The sequence below is a fragment of the Cavia porcellus genome, unplaced genomic scaffold (assembly GCF_034190915.1).
Source record: "Cavia porcellus strain 051 isolate PalLab524CR breed Dunkin Hartley unplaced genomic scaffold, mCavPor4.1 scaffold_32, whole genome shotgun sequence".
In the NCBI taxonomy this organism is placed as follows: domain Eukaryota; kingdom Metazoa; phylum Chordata; class Mammalia; order Rodentia; family Caviidae; genus Cavia; species Cavia porcellus.
The window spans coordinates 41,739,140-41,758,214 of NW_026947515.1; the positions used below are offsets into that span (position 1 = coordinate 41,739,140).

At 40.8% G+C, this 19,075-nt stretch overlaps 1 protein-coding gene across 3 annotated transcripts in view; it reads left to right on the forward strand.

Annotated features, from left to right (window-relative positions):
- The window catches only part of Myocd (myocardin), an 87,913-nt gene extending 78,419 nt beyond the window's left edge, over nt 1-9,494 (forward strand). For all 3 annotated transcript variants that reach the window (XM_023563530.2, XM_013148678.3, XM_013148679.3), the window contains 2 exons: nt 2,032-2,089; nt 3,634-9,494. In XM_023563530.2, coding sequence (XP_023419298.2) covers nt 2,032-2,089; nt 3,634-4,205 — 630 coding nt within the window. In that variant the 3' untranslated portion in view covers nt 4,206-9,494. The remainder of the gene's footprint in view (nt 1-2,031; nt 2,090-3,633) is intronic.
- Nucleotides 9,495-19,075: the final 9,581 nt, after the last annotated feature.

Here is a 19,075-nt window from a genome sequence, read left to right on the forward strand (position 1 = left end):
TCTAGAGATCATTTAAAGCATGCATGCATGCATACAAGAGAATGTGCATAGATTATATTTTATATAATGGATTTGAGCATCCAAGATGTTTGGTATTCCAGTAGAATTGGAAACTCATCCCTTGACTCTATTCCAAATGGCCTGAGCTTTGCTGTCAGGTAGCCCTACACAGTGCTCAAACCAGAAAAGAAAATCCCAATCAGTTGCTGCGTACCAGTTGGTATTCCAAATTCAAAACCAGCCAGTGGTAAGGTTTCCTCTGGTATAGAAAGTACGTTAAGGATCAGGAGATATTATGCAAAATGGCGTCTATCATTTCTGAAAAAGACAGGGGTTCTGCAACACGAAAGCCACTCCTCTACCAAGCTGAACTAGAAATTACCTAAAGCAAAGCAACACTGCTGCTTTGGAACACAGATACATTCTGCATTTTACTCTCTCCTTCTATATCTGGCTCTTTGACATTATCTGGCAAGTCCTGTGAGCACACAGTGCCTTCTAGACTGGTAAATAACTATTTCTTTGAGCAGTGTTCCCATCCGTATTGATTACTGATACCCATGTATATTCATTAGCTCTGGGCTCTCAGAAGAAGGGTATGGGGACACATCTTTGCTACCTTTGTAATGAGTTTAGATAGTCTGATGCTACGGCATTGCTGGGGCGCATAGTAGATACTCAGATATATGACAGCAATTGTAAGGGAAATTCTTTCTTCCTCTTCATCTACCCTCATAGTCAATAAGAAAGAAAAGACTCCTGGCAATGTGGACTTCTAGAAAGAAGACTGTACCCCAGATGAGCAGAGAGGAAAGGGTATACTCTTCGAGAGTCTACAAGGGTTCCACAAGCTTTTGCAAAGAGTAACCAAGGAAATATGAACCAAGTTCCTGGGCCAATTCCATAGTAGCCAAATAGATTCAGGTCAAAGTGAGAAAGGGTATTTTCTGTATGGCAAGATGCTTTGTCTTTGGATGGAAACCACTTATCCCAGCTTACTCTTCTGTGCTGGGAGTCACTCTGTCTTCTTCTCTTTCAATGGATTATGCCATTAAAATTTACACTGAGGTTTAATCAAACACAGTTCGAAAACCTTTAGCTCCTATATCCATGTTCTTAACAGTATTACTCATTATAGCCAGCAGATGAGAACAGCCTTTGTCCTTGACAAATGAATAGACAAACACAATGTGGTTGACCCACATAATGTAATACTATTAAAATTTTCTTTAAGAAAAAGAAATTGAAGCACGCGCTGTAACAGACGGTAGAATGGTGGCTGCTGGGAATTGGGGAAGGGATAACTCGGAAAGTTACACCAAATGGGTATAGAATTTTAGTTTCATAAGATGAAGCGCTCTGGAGGAAGAAAGTGACGAGGCGGTATCACAAAAGTGTGAGGGCGCTTAATGCCACTGAACTGTACACTTAAGAAGTGTTAAAAATTGGGATTTTTTTGTTCTGTTTTGCTTTGTTTTATTTTGTTTTTTTGTTTTTTCCTCTTCAAAGAAAAAGTTATAAGAACTATGGGAGTAATAAAACCCAAAATGTGTAATTGTTATCATAAAAAAGAGAGGAAAGAAAGTGATCTAAAGGATATAACTGCAAGTATATTTAAGTGTGTAGGATAGAAAAACATATTACTGAGTTTTTGTTGGATCATTGAACAGAACTGTCTGCAATCTCACTGTATTAATGTCTACTTTGTATGCTTTAATTTTGTAATTTGGACAACAGTTTCTGAGATGACAATATGTAATCTATTAACTAGTGATTTCTTACTGTATATTTTTTTCTCTTGAAATTCTGTATTACTTATAGCCTTTTACTGTTTTGTTTTGTTTTGTTTTTCCCTTTAAATTAAAAAAAAGAAGGGTTAAAATGCTCTATTTTATGTTACATGTATTTTGCAATTATTTAAAACTGTTCAACCAAACCTAGCTCAAAAACCTACAGTGCTATTTCTAATTATTTCCAGAAGAAGTAGCCACTTTTTAACTTGCCTGCTGTTCTTTTGTTAATTTGCAACAGCAAATGACTCGGAGTCAGCAAATGGATGAACTCCTGGACGTCCTCATTGAAAGCGGAGGTAAGGCTGCCCGGAGCTCTGTCCATCAGGACCCTCTGCACATGTGCACACTCTGGGGAATTAATGCTTGGGACCACGGTCAGACGAACTCTGAGGCCGGCACACCAAGGGGTCTCCTGGTGGTCATTTCCTCTGAGCTCTATGTACACACTTGGAACAGATAAAAGACACCTGTAGGTCATTCTTCATCCCAGAAACACTTGTCACTGAATAATTTTAGCAGACTTCATTCAACTCAATCCTTGTTTCTCTAAATAGTTTCCCCTGCTATATCATTCTTTCTATAGTTTTTACATCAATGTCCCTGTCTTGTTCATTACAAGAAAAAAGAACCAAGCAGCTAATGAAAATTCTGTGCTACCTATTCAAAATTCAGTTGAGTCTTACAGCAGATCGTCCTCATATATTTAAATATTGTTCAAATTAGCAGTAGAAAAGGTTCATTTGCCTGTTTTCAACTCATCCTTTTGTTTATTTTTAAAAATTATGAAGTATGTGCCTAGAATTTGAAAATATACACATAAATAAGAGGACCTAAGGCAGATATGTTGGAATAAAAAGTTCTGAGTATTAAAGGAAGCCACACCATGTTAAGTTTCAGAGAAAACAGCAAAGGACTCAAAGACACATGATAGGTTCAGTGCTGGAACAAAGTTCTCACCTTTGTGGCTTTTATAAAAGGGAGATGGATCACTCGCAAATGAATAGACAGTTCCTTCAGTGTAAGAAGGAAAAAGAGAGATACATGTTAAGTTATATACAGGTGTATAATTTTCATGACGATAAAATAAAAAAATTAGCATCAGATGCCCTCTTACAATTGAATTATGTGGCAAAGTCAGTGAAAAGTGAGATAATTATAAATGAGCTTCTAGAGAAGCACAGCGGGATGGTCAGGCAGTGTTAAAATGCCAGCAGTGGTGCTGACATTATGAACTCTAAGTGGAGCCAGTCAACTTTGTTGTGGAATTTTCCTTTCAATGTCCGGATAATTCCAATCAGACTCAGAGAGAGCAGAGGTATAGTTGATTGAGGTGTGGAGTTTTGCTAGGGCACTGCGGGAAAAGAGAGAAGAGCCAGGGGGCTGAGAGAGGAAACGTAAGTTTGGATCTGAGAAAACAGGTAGACAAGGGATACGTCCCTCAGAACCACCGAGGAGCAGCAAGTGATACATAGGAGCAGAGTCATAGAGAACCGCAGGATATCATCTGACCCCTTACCTGCTGACCCCCATGGAGAGTACAGTGGAAACTGCCATGTGCTCTGGGAACTGCCAGCAGGTAGGAATAGGCAAAAGAATCAACAGAGAAGACAGTTAGTCATCACAAAGCTGAAGTTCCAGAGCACAAAGGTCTCGGTGAGACCTGAAGAGCTCAAAGAGTTGGGGATATAAAGAGAAATGAAACTCTGTGATAAGCGATGACCAGGGAAGCGTGGCCCTTTCTGTGTCTGCCTAAGTGTAACTCACTCACTCCAAAGACTCCTCTTGTGTAGCAGTCTTAGTTTGAAATAATTTAGCAGTTTGCATTTTGTTTTGCCAACAGAAATGCCAGCTGATGCCAGAGGAGATCATTCCTGTCTTCAGAAAGTCCCAAAGGTACCAGGGACCTCTCGCAGCCCGACCATCATCCTGCCCAAGCCCTCAGCTTCCTTTGAACAAGCATCTTCTGGAGGCCAGCTCTCCTTTGAGCACTATGTCACTGACAGCGATGAGCACTTGGAAGTCTTGTTAAATTCCCACAGCCCCTTAGGAAAAGTGAGCGATGTTTCCCTTCTCAAAATTGGAGGTGAGGAGCCTCCTTTCGAAGGGATTATAGATGGCTTTTCTGGGAAGGCGGCAGAAGACATCTTCAACACACACGAGATCCTGCCAGGCCCCCTGTCCCCAATGCAGACACAGTTCTCACCCTCTTCTGTGGACAGCAATGGGCTGCAATTAAGCTTCACGGAGTCTCCTTGGGAAACCATGGAGTGGCTGGACCTCACCCCACCCAGTTCCACGCCAGGCTTTAGCTCGCTTGCCACCAATGGCCCCAGCATCTTCAACATTGACTTCCTGGATGTCACCGATCTCAATTTGAATTCCCCCATGGACCTTCACTTACAGCAGTGGTAGAACACCTGACACACAAGTGCTAAGGAAGACTAACAGGGATTCCATGGGGGAGAATCCACAGCTATATACACTTACATTACCAAGGAAGAAGATTAACAAGAAGCAATGGAGAATCCCATGCCAATCAATAAGAACCAATAGGAGTCATTTTTAAAAATGCATATATAATGTGGTATTTACTAACATTCAATAACTGTTAATCATTTCAACAATGCATCAAAACTATGCTTTCTCAGATTAAGGATGCCAAAGAAAATACTCTCACTGCCTTTTTAAATACCAACATTTTTTCTAGCCCATACTTTTTCTCAGGCATTGGTAGGGCATAAGTTCACACTGTAAGCTTTTGGCATGACTTTATTAGATATACTGTGGGAAGAAAACATTAAAAGTCTTTGGAGAATACAAGGAAGATTGTTCTTCAAAGGTTACAGAGGACATAGCCACAGTGGAGCTCACTTCCCGTGTCTTTATTATCTGTCTTTCAAAACAGCAGCCAGGTCCAGCTTCAGTTAGGGAGTCCATAATGCAGGGTAAAGGGGCAGAACCAATGCATTCCTAGACAAGTAAATTCGATTTGATGTCCCTCCGTGCCCCATTAGAGTGATTCCAAGTCAGGACTTTGTAGCCACTCATAGCAACTAACTTGCATGATTCCTTTTTTAGTCAGTAGCCCAGATATTACCACCATCTCCATTTGGATAAGCATTGAGTAATAGATGAGAACCTTGAATAGGAAAACTTCCTGAGATAAAAGGAAATACCTTACATTCTCTAGAACAATCCCCTTTAAATCCAAAGACTAAAGATAAACAGACTTAAAGATATCTTGAGGCAGAAGAAGCTGAATCAGGGATACTTCAGATAGGACTAAAGAATAATATTGACTTGCATATCTTGTAGATAAATATCATACTATCACAGGATTGTTATTTATAGAGGTTCAACTTCTTTTGTTTCTTGATTATGGAATGAGGGGTTTCACCTTAGTATATCTTTCTTTTTCTGTTTTTCCAAATAGCAATCCTTTTTTGCCCTTCTTTTGACAATGTTTTTGTCCCAGCCTTGAGAGAGGAGGACTTCTAACAAGCGGTCATACTTCTGATAAAGCAGTGTTTTCTAGCAAGTTGAAAGTCCAACTTCTCCTGCAGAATTCCCTCCTCTTATCTACAATTCATGGCCAAAGAAAGTCACAAGAAATTCCTTAGGAAGAAACTAGTGACCTGGTTCTTGGGTCACAAAGCTTTTTCTACTCTCATTTGGTTTATAAGCAATCTTTGATTTTTGTTCCTCTGGGGGAAATTGGAAATCACTATATTGTGGGTTTGTGGTATGGAAATTCATTATAAATATTGATGATATTTACAAGAGGGAGTGTATTTCAGGTTTGGGCGTTAAGAAAGCACAATTGTACATTGAAAGTAGCAGAAGAAAAAAACAGACCATGATCAAATGAGCATTCCTCATCACCTTTTGTGTTTTAGAAGGGAGTTGGGGAAAACTTTGTAGGGCTGTCTCTAAGGCTCACTGTGGCTCCAATACACCATTTGTATAGTGTTGCATGTGTAGAAATAGCTATTGCTGTTTTTGTTTTTAATTTAAGTCACTGAGGCACTGTTTTCTTCTTTTGTAAAAAAAAAAAAAAGTTGTTCACTGTGCACTTATAGAAAAAATAATCAAAAATGTTGTGATTTTAGAAGTTCTCTTTTTGATAACCAGAAATTTAGAAGTCATTCCATTGTTATTGTTAGCTTGTAAAAAGATGTGAACATAGAGTGGTTTTGGTGACTGCTACTCTGAAAGCTGCCGGATCTTATTCAGGGGATGGACGCATTGATCTATAAGACATGTGCATGTTGTAAGTGTGTATACATGTATACACATACATATGTATGCATACATATTCATGTGTGTGTGTGTGTGTGCCTGCGTCTTGAAAATCAGTGTTACAGAGTTCTGTACCAAAGGCCTTTAACCCTCAAACTGCTGTGAATGATCTCTGACCTTTCTCACTCCGAGTTTCTGATTAACCAACCAGACCACACGTTGCCTCTCTGAGTATATGACTAAGGGCTCCAGCCCAATGACTCACAGCCACTTGCTTGCCGTGAACAGGCTCCTCCTGACCGTGATATGATGTGAAAAGAGAATGATTTCACCATTAGTTCCTGTCAATGGTAATACTGTCTCTTGTAGAAGAATTTGATAAAGGAATATGCAAATTGCTTAACATTCCTTGATCTTCACTATGCTTGAAACAATCTGCATGATAAAAAAAATTTTTTTTTTTTTTTTTTTTTTTGCTTCTATGTCAGAGCCAAAAATCTAGAGGGGAAAAAAAATCACCATGAAGACGAAGCAATGGGGAAGAGACCTTTAATGTCACATTCCATGCTTGGTTTATTCCTCAGATGTGATGTTTGATTGAAGTCCTGACAAAGCTTGCTATAAGCACACTTTTCAGGTGCCACATTGTGCTATTTGTATGTTATTTCCCCCTGTTACTTCCTTTGGGAAACGATCTCACACGGTGTCCCTATTCTGAGATCTTAGTCTCAGTGTTAATGATTTGGTGCCTTGGAAATTTCTGTCTGAGGGATTAGAACTGGTTAGGAGGCCTCTGTACTTGGCTAAATTATGGCTTTTCACTAGGATATTTTTATCCAAGTCTAATATACAAGCCTCACAGAAGACAGGCTACAGAGTTAAGAGAGCAGACCCCCGGATAATTGATCTTAGCCTTCTCCCTTGGTCTCTCCAGACCATAGTCACCCTGCATAGCTCTGATGAGAGATTGAGGGAGAAAACGGGAGATATTTTGGAGGCAACCAATGAAGACACGTGGTCCCAGTGAATCAGGTGATCAGTAATTCATGTTAATTCATCAGTTTGCTGCTGGAGATTTTTACTTTACATTCTTATTTATTTCTGACCTCTTTTGTGGTGACAAATTAGGCATGACTAAAAGGTGGGCAAAAAGATGGCCACATGCAAGTTTAATGTCCCTAAAGATAATCACATGTAGGTAAGACCCTTGAAATCCTCATGATGATGCAGATATGCAGATCTGTGTAGCCATTTTTAATGTTGCTCTAGCCTAGCAGACCGTGTATCCATGCAGCCAGAAAATTCATCTGTGCAAGCATTGTCTCTAAGCCTGTGCTCATTAGTAGCTCCTAGCAATGTTAGAGAGAGCATATGTTCTGTCATAGGGGTAGAGAGGGTGAGAGAGAGAAGGAGGAAGAAAAGAACAAAGAAAGGTTGAGAAGAAAAGAAGGAGAAAGGAAAGAGAAAAGAAAAAAGCAAGAAAGAAGGAGGGAAGGGAGAAAGGAAGGAGGAAGGAAGGAAAGAGAGATAAAGAGGAAGAGAAAGAACAGAAGGACCCAACTTCCTAAACGATGAACTTCTCAGTTCAGCTAAGACAGTGATGCAAACCTTTTAGAGACCAAGTGCCAAACTGCACCCCCAAACCCTTTCTATAGAGCAACACGCCAACAATGTAGTTAAAGCTGAATATTGAGGTGTTTAGTTAGGAATAATAACTCATCAATTAACATCTTTTGTCTTAAGAGAAAAACACAATAACACGTGCACCATAGGTTCACCGTCACTGAGCTAAGACGTCACATCATAAAATGTGAATTCCAAACTTGTAAAGGTGCAGTCATTCTTAACAATGCGATGATTGTAGTGGTACATGCGGAAAGCCAAACAGCCTACACGTAAGTAATCAATGGAAACCTTTTTCTGTTTAAAAACATTTATTTTCAATCTTGTAAAAAACAAAAACTCCTATCCTAAGTGCTCAAAAGAGTTCTTTTAAAAACTACTTTAAATCTACTCAGCTCTTGTAGAGCTGGCCTGGCTACAAACTCCTAGATCATATTTACTCACCCACTGAATAATTATTTGATGCCTACAGTGTGTAATGCACAGATACCACCAGAGCTCCAGTAGCAAATTGATTCAGCACAGATTATTCAGCTATGGAATGATAAAGGAGTTGTAATCCTTAAAGCAAGAACACTGGGAATCTCTCAACCTTCAGATGGGAAACATTTCAGCCATGCTAAAAATGGGCCTACTTTTCCAGACGGGAGAGAGAGTAGAGGGCCCCTTTTAGCTGAAGGTTGTCTCCCCTGGGAAGATTCTTGTCTTTTTTCTTATGGTCAAATAGCAGCTTATCACTTGGAATTCTATATCTCCCACCATTTAAAACATGGGAGAATCTTAACATTTGTTTTGATTTCCAGATACAAAAGCCCTTTGGAAATAAGGGAAATGTAGAGAAAACATTTTTTGTTCTACCCTAGCCTCTGTCATCATAACGAGTTCTCTAGACAAAAGAATCACTTCCTGGGGTGGAGGGACATGAGATATCCACACGAGTCTCCCTCCCTTAGGAGAAAACTCCAGAAGGTGAAGACAATTTGGCCTCCGTCCTCCTTTTCAGCCTTTTGTTGCATTCCTCACAGGAGAAGTCCACAAATGCCAGGACCTGGTTTGCTGTCAGAATGAAAAAACTTGAAGTGGAAGAAATCTAAGGTTTTCATTTTCCCATGACTCTAATTATAAACCAGCAGGTTGCTCAGACGCTGATATTGCTGATGCTTGATTAGACAGACAGTAGACCCACAGAGTCCAGGTCTTAGAACAAGATGGTCCTTTAGTGCCAAGAGCTAGTTGTGTTAAGAAGTCCTGATTAGGTTGAAGCTAGCCATGGGGAGGTGATTTCAAGATATGGAGGGCTAGAAATCACTGGGTTCAATAATCTATGAGTAGATTTCCTTCTGATCAGGATCAGAGTTCCCCTATAGATTAGTACAAACAACCTCCCGGAGGTCTCCTGTGCTTATGTCACAACCTACTTCGATCATGGACAGTTAGACACTGGTGGGGTGCGTTTCCGGTAGGTGGCTTGACTATTTGGGGTGTGTATGGAATAGGAATACAGCAGTGAGGATTATGGAAGCTATTTAAACGTTTTCCAAAGGAACAAGACCCACACTGCTCCCCAGAGTTCGGTTCCTGTGGCCTTACAGTGAGGAACCAGGGCAATACATTGCTGGGTGCTTAAAATCCTCTCTCAATGAAACACAGATAGGCACTTTGTAAAGAACTGAGGAATGAGCATGCACTCTGCGGGGACCTGTGTGGTGTGTGTTCATGCCGAACTCATTGCTGAACTCCACATGGAAAGAAATAATTGTGGAATACTGGGAAAAGCAAAGAAGCAGTGGCTTTAATACCAAAGTTGGCATGTGTTCGTTTTGTTTTGTTTTTTTTTTTTTTAAAGAAAATGCATATATTTTTAAATAAAATGTTTATTTTAAACAGATGTAAAACTTTCTCTTTCTTGACTTATATACTCAGACTATGAGCTATATTCTTTAGATGTAGCATAGCATCATTTCCTTTTATCTCACAAGGGGTGCCAGTATTATCCTTGTTTTGCAAATGAAGAAATAGGTTCAGAGGTGAAGTCAGTTGTCTAAGAAACTAACTTGCAAAACAACAGAGCCAAGCCTGATTTTCCCACCTCCAAACCCCCTGATCTTAAGCACTGCACACCCTGCCTGTGTTTACACTCATCACACAAATACAATAGAGCACCTTTGCAAAACTGATTTTTCAAGCTACGTTAAAATATACATGCACAAACCTTAGCCAACTCAATGTTTTCATCCATGTAGCAAATAAACAATAAAATAATGTGTTGCATAAATTGGGCACTGATATGACCTATTAGACATGTGTAACTTCCCCAAGTAGAATTTAATTTTTACTTGCTTTTGCATCTTAAATATAATCTTGCTTATAATTTTCTCTTTGGTGAATATGTAATCCACAAGGAAGAAGAACTGTGGTAGCATGACCTGACCTCTGGACTAATCCTAAACTCTGGTTTAGATGAGAATTGGTCTTTTACGGTTTTGTCATCCCGAGGTTTCACTGTCTGGTGGCTTTATCCATCGATTAAGCATCAAGGTCACAGGTGCCAGGAGCCCCATATGTAACACCAGTAGGTCTCTCACCCCTAAAAATCTCGGCAGAAAATGCACGCAGGCTTTCAGTGGTCTTCACCGGTCATCACCATCCCTAACTCCATCTTTGTAGTCATGAAAGGGAGGTGCAAATGCATTTAAAGTGCCTGGATGCCCCACATGGCTCTGAACTAAGTAGTGTGATCAATGAATTTTATGCACTACCAGAAGAGAGAAAAATAAGAGTGCTATTATTGGGACAGGAAGTGGCTCCTAAAAAGACAGAAACAAATTTGTACTACATAATCCAAGGGTTCAAAATTCTTGCCATCTAATGAGGATAGAAACAATGGGAAACGTGGTACCATTTGATAAATACATTCTGCAAGGTATTGGAAAGCCATTTAGTAGTCGTGGCAGGAAGAACTTTAAGAGAAAAAGACCACAGAGCAAGGTGTTAGGTATACAAACTGCCAGAAATAGAAGCATTCCAGGTAAGGGATCAACCTTTGCAGAGAACATGGGGTATTGGGTCTGTCCCTGTTCAGGGACTGTCAGAAGTTCTGGAGAGTTGGAGTAGAACAAAGGGGCAGGGATGGATGTTAGGGCAGAAATGTAGAAGAGAAAAAAGAAAAAATTGGGAGCTGTGTTAGTTTGCTAGAGCAGTCAAAATAAAGTAACATAAAACTGGTGATTGAAACAACAGAAATGTATTATCTCCCAGGTCTGGAGGCTGGAAGTTTGAAAACTGTGTCACAAGACTGACTCCTCCTCTCTGAGGGTGGTGCGGGAAGGGTCTATTCCAGGCTTCTCTCATAGGTGGCTGCCCATGAGCATAACTTCCCTCTACCTTCACACTGTTCTCCCTCTGCGCATGTCTGGCTCCGGGCCCAAATTTCCCATTTGTAAGCATATTGGATTAGGGCTCACCTAAAGGCTGCATTTTGATTTTATTAATCCTGTAAAGCCTATTTCCAAATAAGGCCACATTTTGAGATGCTGGGGATCAGGACTTCAATGTATGCATTTCGAGGGGATAATTCAATACCTAACAGAAGGAAAGATCTCATTATGTTGAAAAGTATGAACTCATCTTTAAAACATGGGAGTACTACTGAAGACTTCTTAAGCTAGGTAGCGTCGTGTTTTAGGAACATGACGAGCTGTGATGCCCAGTAAGTGACAAGGACATGGGTAAGGCAGCCCAGTAAATTTTTATGAATTAGTTTGATGAATTATTCTATCACGTTCTTATTCTATGGAAACAAGAATGCAAAGAAAGATGCTGAGTAAGCAAACATATGAGACCTGGTGTATAAAGAAAGACAGGGTAGGAGGAGGAACAGGAATGACTTGAGGGCACATTACATTAACTCAGACAAGAGGCAGAGTGGCCTTGACTAAGAGAGTTAAGACAGAAGTGAAGAGATTAAAGTAGGTACATTAGCTTTCTATCCACATTCCCTAGATTTTTCTAGGAGAATATATATATATATATATATATATATATATATATATATATGAAAGGGGATTTAACAAGATCAGAGGGGACATATTCTACAAGAGCCATCTGCACCTGGAGTACTACAGGATCCAACAGCTGCTCGGGCCAAGAAGCTGGAAGCCTCAGAACAAGAGGAATCAAGGATGCAACAATGGTTTGAGACTGAAGCACTAGAACCTTCCTGGGGATTCTGTGCTGTGATTCTGCACTGAGAAGCTTAGAAGTGGGAGTCTGACATCCACAGGTAATTGCAGCAGCAGGAGATCCACCCACTCAAGCATATAAACAGACTTCCTCCTCCTTCCCCTTTTGTACCATCCAGGGGCCAAGCCTATTGGGTGGCCCCACGCACACAATCAGGGTGGGTCTTCCTCCCTTCACTGTACTGGCCTAAAGTCAGTCAGCTCTGCCAGCACCTCCACAGACTCATCTGGAAGTGCCCGGTCACTCTGGCACTCAAGGTTAACTATCACGCAATCACAAAATACCTGAAACAGATTTTTTGTTTTTTGGATGTTTTGTTTTGTTTTATTTTGTTTTGCTTTGCTTTGTTGTTGTTGTTGTTGTTGTGTGTGTGCGTGTTTCTTTTTTGGGCTTTTTGAGACAGGATCTCACTGTGCAGTTCAGGCTGGACTTGAACTTGCTTTGTAGCTCAGGCTGGTCTTCAGCTCACAATGATCCTCCTCCTGCCTCGGCCTCACAAGAGCTGGCATTACAGGCATGCACCACCATGCCTGGCTGAAATAGGCTATTTATGAAAAGCAAAGTTTGATTTAACTCAAAGTTTTGGAAGTTCAAAGTCCAAACAACAACCATAGCACAGCCTCGTCAGTTACCCAGTGATTGTCTCAAACTAGGGAGGAGGAAGGAAGAAAGAAAGAAGATGAGGGGGCAGGAAAGGAGGGTGAGAGAGGGCACAAGACAGAAAGGAGGGGAGAGAAGGAGAGGAGAGGGGAAAGGGGGCAGGGGAGCGGAGTGGAAGAGGATTAGAGTCCCACATCCTCACTGAGGTCACTTCCTTAATGACCTAAAAACCTCTTACAAAGGATATCAGCAGAGAAAAATGGTAGCTGGAAACCCAGGCAGAAAACTAGGAGAGGGTCACATTCTTAAAACCAAAGCAGGAGAAAGTTTCAACAGATCAGGAATCTTTATTTCTGAATTCCACTAAGACGATGACCAAAAAAAAATATTCTTTTGGTCTAATGAAAAGGAAATCGTTGATAAGACGAAATCAATTTGGAAGTGAGGCCACTTGGGCACAGACTAAAGAACCAAAAGCAAGTGAAACAGAGGCAGTGAATCCAGAGATGTCTTTCAAGGAGGATGACACTGTGCGAGGAAGCCACATGAGGCCACAGCGGAGAGCCAGACATTTAACGGATGCTCAAGAGAGCAGAAATTTGGGCTGGTTGAATTAAGTTGCATAACAAGGAGAAAGTGATAGAGAATAAATTCTAGGTTGGTTTGCCTTTGGGAAGAGGAAAACCATTGCGATGGTTAAGAAAGAAGAAGCTGAGTGTAAATGGGTTAGCATAGAGGTGGTCCAGGTGCAGTGGAAGAATTCTCAGACGGCGGCTTCTATTTTGTACTGAAGATAGGTGCTTCTCCATGGGGTAGAAGAGATACGTGTGGTGGAAATTTTAATAAAAGCAGGAAAAAGCTGGAACAGAGCTGCAGCTAACAGAGAAGAGGACTGATTAGGACACACACCTGGACAGAGTTGGAAATGTGGCTGGAAATCAAGTCCTCTGCATAATTGGTGGACTTTGCACCAACCATGGCCATAGCTCAGCTGTGCAGACAGAAGGCAGAGGGGTCAGTGGAGCCAAGTGTAGGATGTTTCAGAAAAGCAAGAGAACAGAACTGAGTGAGTTGGGGTTGACTAAAGAGAAGTAAAAGTCTGGATTATGGGATGTACATTGTATTATCCTAGGGAAAGAAGTGAAGTTTGCATGTAGAAATCAGGCCAATCAAGAAACTAGACGTGGACCAAGTATTGACTGATAATATGATTATACTATTCTTATTAACACAGCAATGTAAAAGAATATCACGTTTGCAACTCAGTGGAGATGAACATTAATTCCTCTGTAACGGTTCAAAGTCCCCCCCAAATGTATATATTAGCCGAAGTCCAACTTATTATGTGAAAATACACTATCATCCCCAAATGTCTAAGGTACTGCCTTAGTTACTTTTTACTCATTGCTGAGACAAAATACCTGAAGCCCAAGTTGGGAAAGGAAAGGTTTATTTCTTACAGTTTTTGGAGGTTTCAGTCCACACTCAGTTGGCTCCAAGGCGGGCGGGCATGCCTGGGCCGCAGTTCATGGCGGCTGCAAACAGCAAACAGGAACCAGCAAAGAGCAAGACACGCCTTCTTCCTGCCATTACATTGTATGCTGGCTCCACCCCTATGTGGGCGGAGCACTGACACCATCAATCCAAGCACTAGACAATGAACCAATCACAAATGCACAATGCAAACTCATGAGGCCTGGGGGACACAGTCATAAACCATGACAGGTACCCTTGTGTTTTGGTAAAGGGATAAGAGATCCACTGAAACAGAAATGTGTATTCTTGGAGACAAGAGAATCCAATTATAGTCAACAAAATGTGTTGTTTGGAAATGGGCCTGGGTGTCCCCTGAACTCCAGGTTGGGAATTTGGTATCACAGCTGCAAAGAAGGAGGTCTGAGGACTTTCCACCTATTGCAGCTAGCAGAAGAAGGTGTGGGCTCTCACTCCCCTGTGCCCTACTCAAGCAAACGCCCTCCTACCAGAGAAAGCATGGACCCCCAGGTGGCAGAGACCTGTTAGTCATGGAGTGACATGATCACCTAGCATAGTGTTAAATCCGATGCTTCTGCTACTCTTCCAAGCCCAGGCAGGAGTTGAGCCCTCCACACTTCTGCTGTGTATCAAATCAGTGAGATTCGTGTAGCCACTTTCCCAGGGGGTATCAAGGACAAAGTTCATTTGGAATGACCATGTAATTTAGCATCTAGAGCGCAACAATTTGTGTGGGGTAAGTGATAAAACCAACCGGTGACCAAGACTACAGACATACCCAGAACCTTGCTAGATAAATCAGTGCTATAACTTCAGTAACTATAAGCTACCTGAGGGCCTAGAACTCACTTGTGCTTTGGTATAGCTTCAAATATTTTACTGACCTGGGAAAAGGACGTAAGCCACCAGTTGCATCACTTTCTGGCATTAAGATAATTTAAGTGGCAAATTCATTCTTTGCCTGGCACCTACTTTTCCCAGAAAGGTCTCTTCTACTTTAAATCTTAAGTCAAGAGCTTGCCTCTTCTCAAGGTCTCTGGAACCCATATTAAAATGGATCCACCCTTCTTCAACATTCACTGCAGCGAGAGATATTTAGAGAAGCAGCCTATGTTGATCTGGGCAACTGGGAACATGTGCCCTTTGGACAACGAAGGACTATTTACTTGCCTCTCCATAATTGAGGGAGTCACTAAAGCAAAAAAGCTCCATAATAATAAAACTCTTCTCCAAAACAGAACATTAGCACTTAAGACTTATCATGAGGTAGCTTCCTATGTTCCTAACATTTATTTAGTGTATAATATATGTAACTTGCCCAGTGCTAAATAAGCAAATTCTACATATAATTTCTCGTTTAACTCTTTAAATTCTGAGAATTAGATTCTATGGTAACCTACATCTTTTTAAATGGGGAAAGTCAATTTTCCCAAGTACAAACAGTAAGTGGAAAAGCCAAGTGTGTCTAACTTTGGTATATATACTACTGTCTCTTTCATGCTTCACTGGTTGGTGCAGCAAGAATGTCTCGAAGCCAGAAGGTAGTTTTAGAGGACTATGTCTGAGTTTCATATTCTGCAGGAAAAGAGCTTCACCGGAGGACCCAGGTATGCTTTGGGGGTGATTAGCTAAAATGATACACATGTGCAAATCACTGGGCCCAACAAGGCTTTATACCTCCAGCATGTTGAGTGCTCAGCCATGTAGACGCCAACATCGTACAAGACAGAAGCAGGATGCAGAGTGCCAAAAGAGGACAAGCTGAACTCAGAATTGGTCAAGGAGTGAGAAAGAACTGGGAAATATGAAGATAACAACAAGAAGAAAGGATGGAAGTGTAGGGCCTGTAGAAATGGCTGCAGAGGCGATTCAAACCGGTTTCAGATGCAGGAATTTTGGTGTACTCGTTAGGGTCAAGAGGAAGTCTGGAGTGGAGGAATCAGTGAGAGTCTGGACCAGTGGAGACGGGTCACAGAGCTATACAAGGATCAAAGTACGGGGGATGATGTAGGATCTGTTGAAGTTGTAGCTTGGGAAGGGACTAAGAATATCAAAGATAACTGGCATGTCAACTTTACCTAGTGATACAGAAAGAATTAGCCTCAGGTGTCTCTTAGCTGTTGATGGTAACAGAGAAGCTGCCCACTGGGGCAAGCTGGGCCAATCTTCAGACGCAACAATGACCACACAGTGGAGGAAGATGGGCAGGTTCAGAGACAGTCAGTAGGCGATAACAGAAACAAAACGACTTAGACCCTGATAGAACAGGACAGATGGGGAGTGTCTTAGTTACTTTTTACTCATTGCTGGGACAAAATACATGACACCCAAAATGAAGGAAGGAAAGCTTTATTCTTACAGGTTGGAGGTTAAAGTCTATACTCAGCTGGTTCTAAGGCAACGTTGGACGGCGGGCCACCATACATGGCCAGCTGTAAACAAGTGTAAAATGGACAGAAAGAGGGTGAGGGAGAGGGTTAGGGTTAGGGTTAGGGTTAGGCTCCACCCCTGGGCGGGTGAAACACTCACACCACCAATCCAAGCACTAGACATCGAACCAATCACAAATGCTAGATTTGGTGGAGTCCATAATTCATGAGGCTTGCGGGCCAATGACATAAACCATGACAGAGAGCATGGTTGGAAAGAGGAGAGAGGAAGGACTAAAGAGTGACTCTCACCCATCTTTATCAGCTCTTCCCACTCAGCCTATCAAACAGCACATACTCAACAGAGATCTCTTCAAATGGAATCTGTAACAGTCTCTCGAAATGGTCTTTCTGTCCTCTGCTTCTGTGTGTTGCCACATGAGGTTCTGATAATCAACCAACAGAAGAAATCCTTTGCTCATCCACTTCCCTAAGTATTTTCACTCCTTGTCCCGGACATTCATCTTATCCCCACTATAAAAGCCCTAAGGGAAGACTCCTAAGGGAAGGGTGTCTAAGGTTAGCATACTAGTAAGGCTGGAACTTTAGTAGTGGAAGAGGATATGTTACGTTCAGGCAAATATACAGACCCGAGGCAGTCTTAGAGGGTCTGCTCAGTACCTACTGAAGGAGATTTCTGCACTTCACAGAGAATGGACCTTCTGGAGCTTTTTTGACAGGTGCAGGTGAGTTGCCTACTGCTTAGAATGGCTAGGAATCTATAGAATCATCTCCTGTATAGCACTCTTGAAAAGCACGAACCAGACTCAGGTGGAAGAGAAAGATCTGTGAAAAATATCTGGTGGTCTGTGATGAGAGTACATGCTCCTGTAATCTGCAGAAACAGCATGGGTGCACAGACTTCTGAGCAGATCATACACTGCCACCCTTCGTTCACTTACTACATATGGCACATCCTAGCTCCTGAGAAACCTGAGCTCCAAACAGGGGAAAGGAAATCATTCTCAAATACCTAAAATCGTGTTTCTGCTGCTCAAGAGAATCATTCACAAAACACAAAGTTCAGTCATGAAAAATACAACTGCGGTTGTAGATTGAGGTCTCAGCCTAAAATTCCTTCTCCCTCTGAATGTTATATATCTATTTTTTCTTCTCGAACTTGTCATATATTTGTTCCTTTTATTGTACTATCATACTATACCTTTTTATTTATTAATACATTGTTATACTTTCTTTTCATATTATTCTACTACCTGAATCAATTTATTCCTCCATGTTTTTGCCACTGATTTGATATTTTTACTCTTTTCAAACATCATTAGATGAACATTTAATTCCTTTTTTCTGATAATATGGAAAATTTTTTAGACATGAATTTTTTTTTTTTTTTGTCTTTTTCTTTTGTATCGGTACGGGGGATCGAACTCACGACTGCCAGCTTGCAAGGCAGGTGCTTATGCTGCTGAGCTAAATCCCCAGCCCCGACATGAATTTTCTTCCGAGTGCAGTTTTAAGATAAAACTAAGGAAAAAAATGAGTGGGGTCGGGGGTTTAGCTATGCGGCATAAGCACCTGCCTGGCAAGCGCGAGATCATGAGTTCAATCCCCAGTATTCCCCCAAAAGACAAAACTATGGGATTCTAAATATTCTTTACAAGTTGTGCATGGTGGTGCATGCTTGTAACCCCAGAACTTGGGAGGCTGAGGCAGGAAAATCATTGTGAGACCAGCCTGGCATACAAAGTAAGCTCAAGGCCAGCCTGACCTGCACAGCGAGACCCTGTCTCCAAAAAAAAAAAAAAAAATATATATATATATATATATATATATATATAATTCTTTAATTATACTTTTGATTTTCTCTTTGATCTAAAACATAGCTTAGAAGACTGCGTTATAATTTCCAAATGTTTAAGCTTTTATATGTTAATTTTATTTTAACGCTGATTTTAAATTATAATAATTGCCCAGAGAAGTACACAAGTTATAAGTGTAGAGCCTGGTTGAATTTTTACAAAATGTATATATTCAGCATGACCTCCCCTTAGATAAAGAACTAGGACATTTCTATTACCAGAGCCATGGAAACTCCCTGAAGGTCCCTCCCAGAACTACTGTATTCTTCCAAACCTCCTTCCAGGTAAAGCCGTACCCCAAGTGCTATTACTGTTAATTTGTTGTATTTATGTTTGAGTTTTATGGAAAAAAGTCAGATACTATACACTTAAGGGGACCTGGCTTTTTGGTTTCATCTTGTTTGTGAGATTTACCCATGTTTTTATTCATTATTAAGTGACGGAGTAACGGATTCATTTTCCTTACAGTATTGTATTCCATTGTGTAAACATACTCCCATTTATTTATTTTTTTTTATTTTATGGAAAAATGTGAAACAAAATTTCAAACCAACATAATAGTAGAATAATAATAGTTAATACAGCATATGTTATCTTTAAAGTAGCTGCTCAGTGTACAAGATATAAGCATTAAAATTTCTGCCATCAGTATTAGCACAAACCTTCATTTTTCATGAACTAAGAGACACTGATAGTGTAACTAACTTGCATTTTTTTTGTTTTACCCAGTGTCCTGCCCTTTTCATCCATGGTAGTTCCTTGGTTGAGTAGTATTCCATCATATAGAAATATCATATCTTTTTCAACCGTTCCTTCTTTGATGGGCATTTGGGTTGTT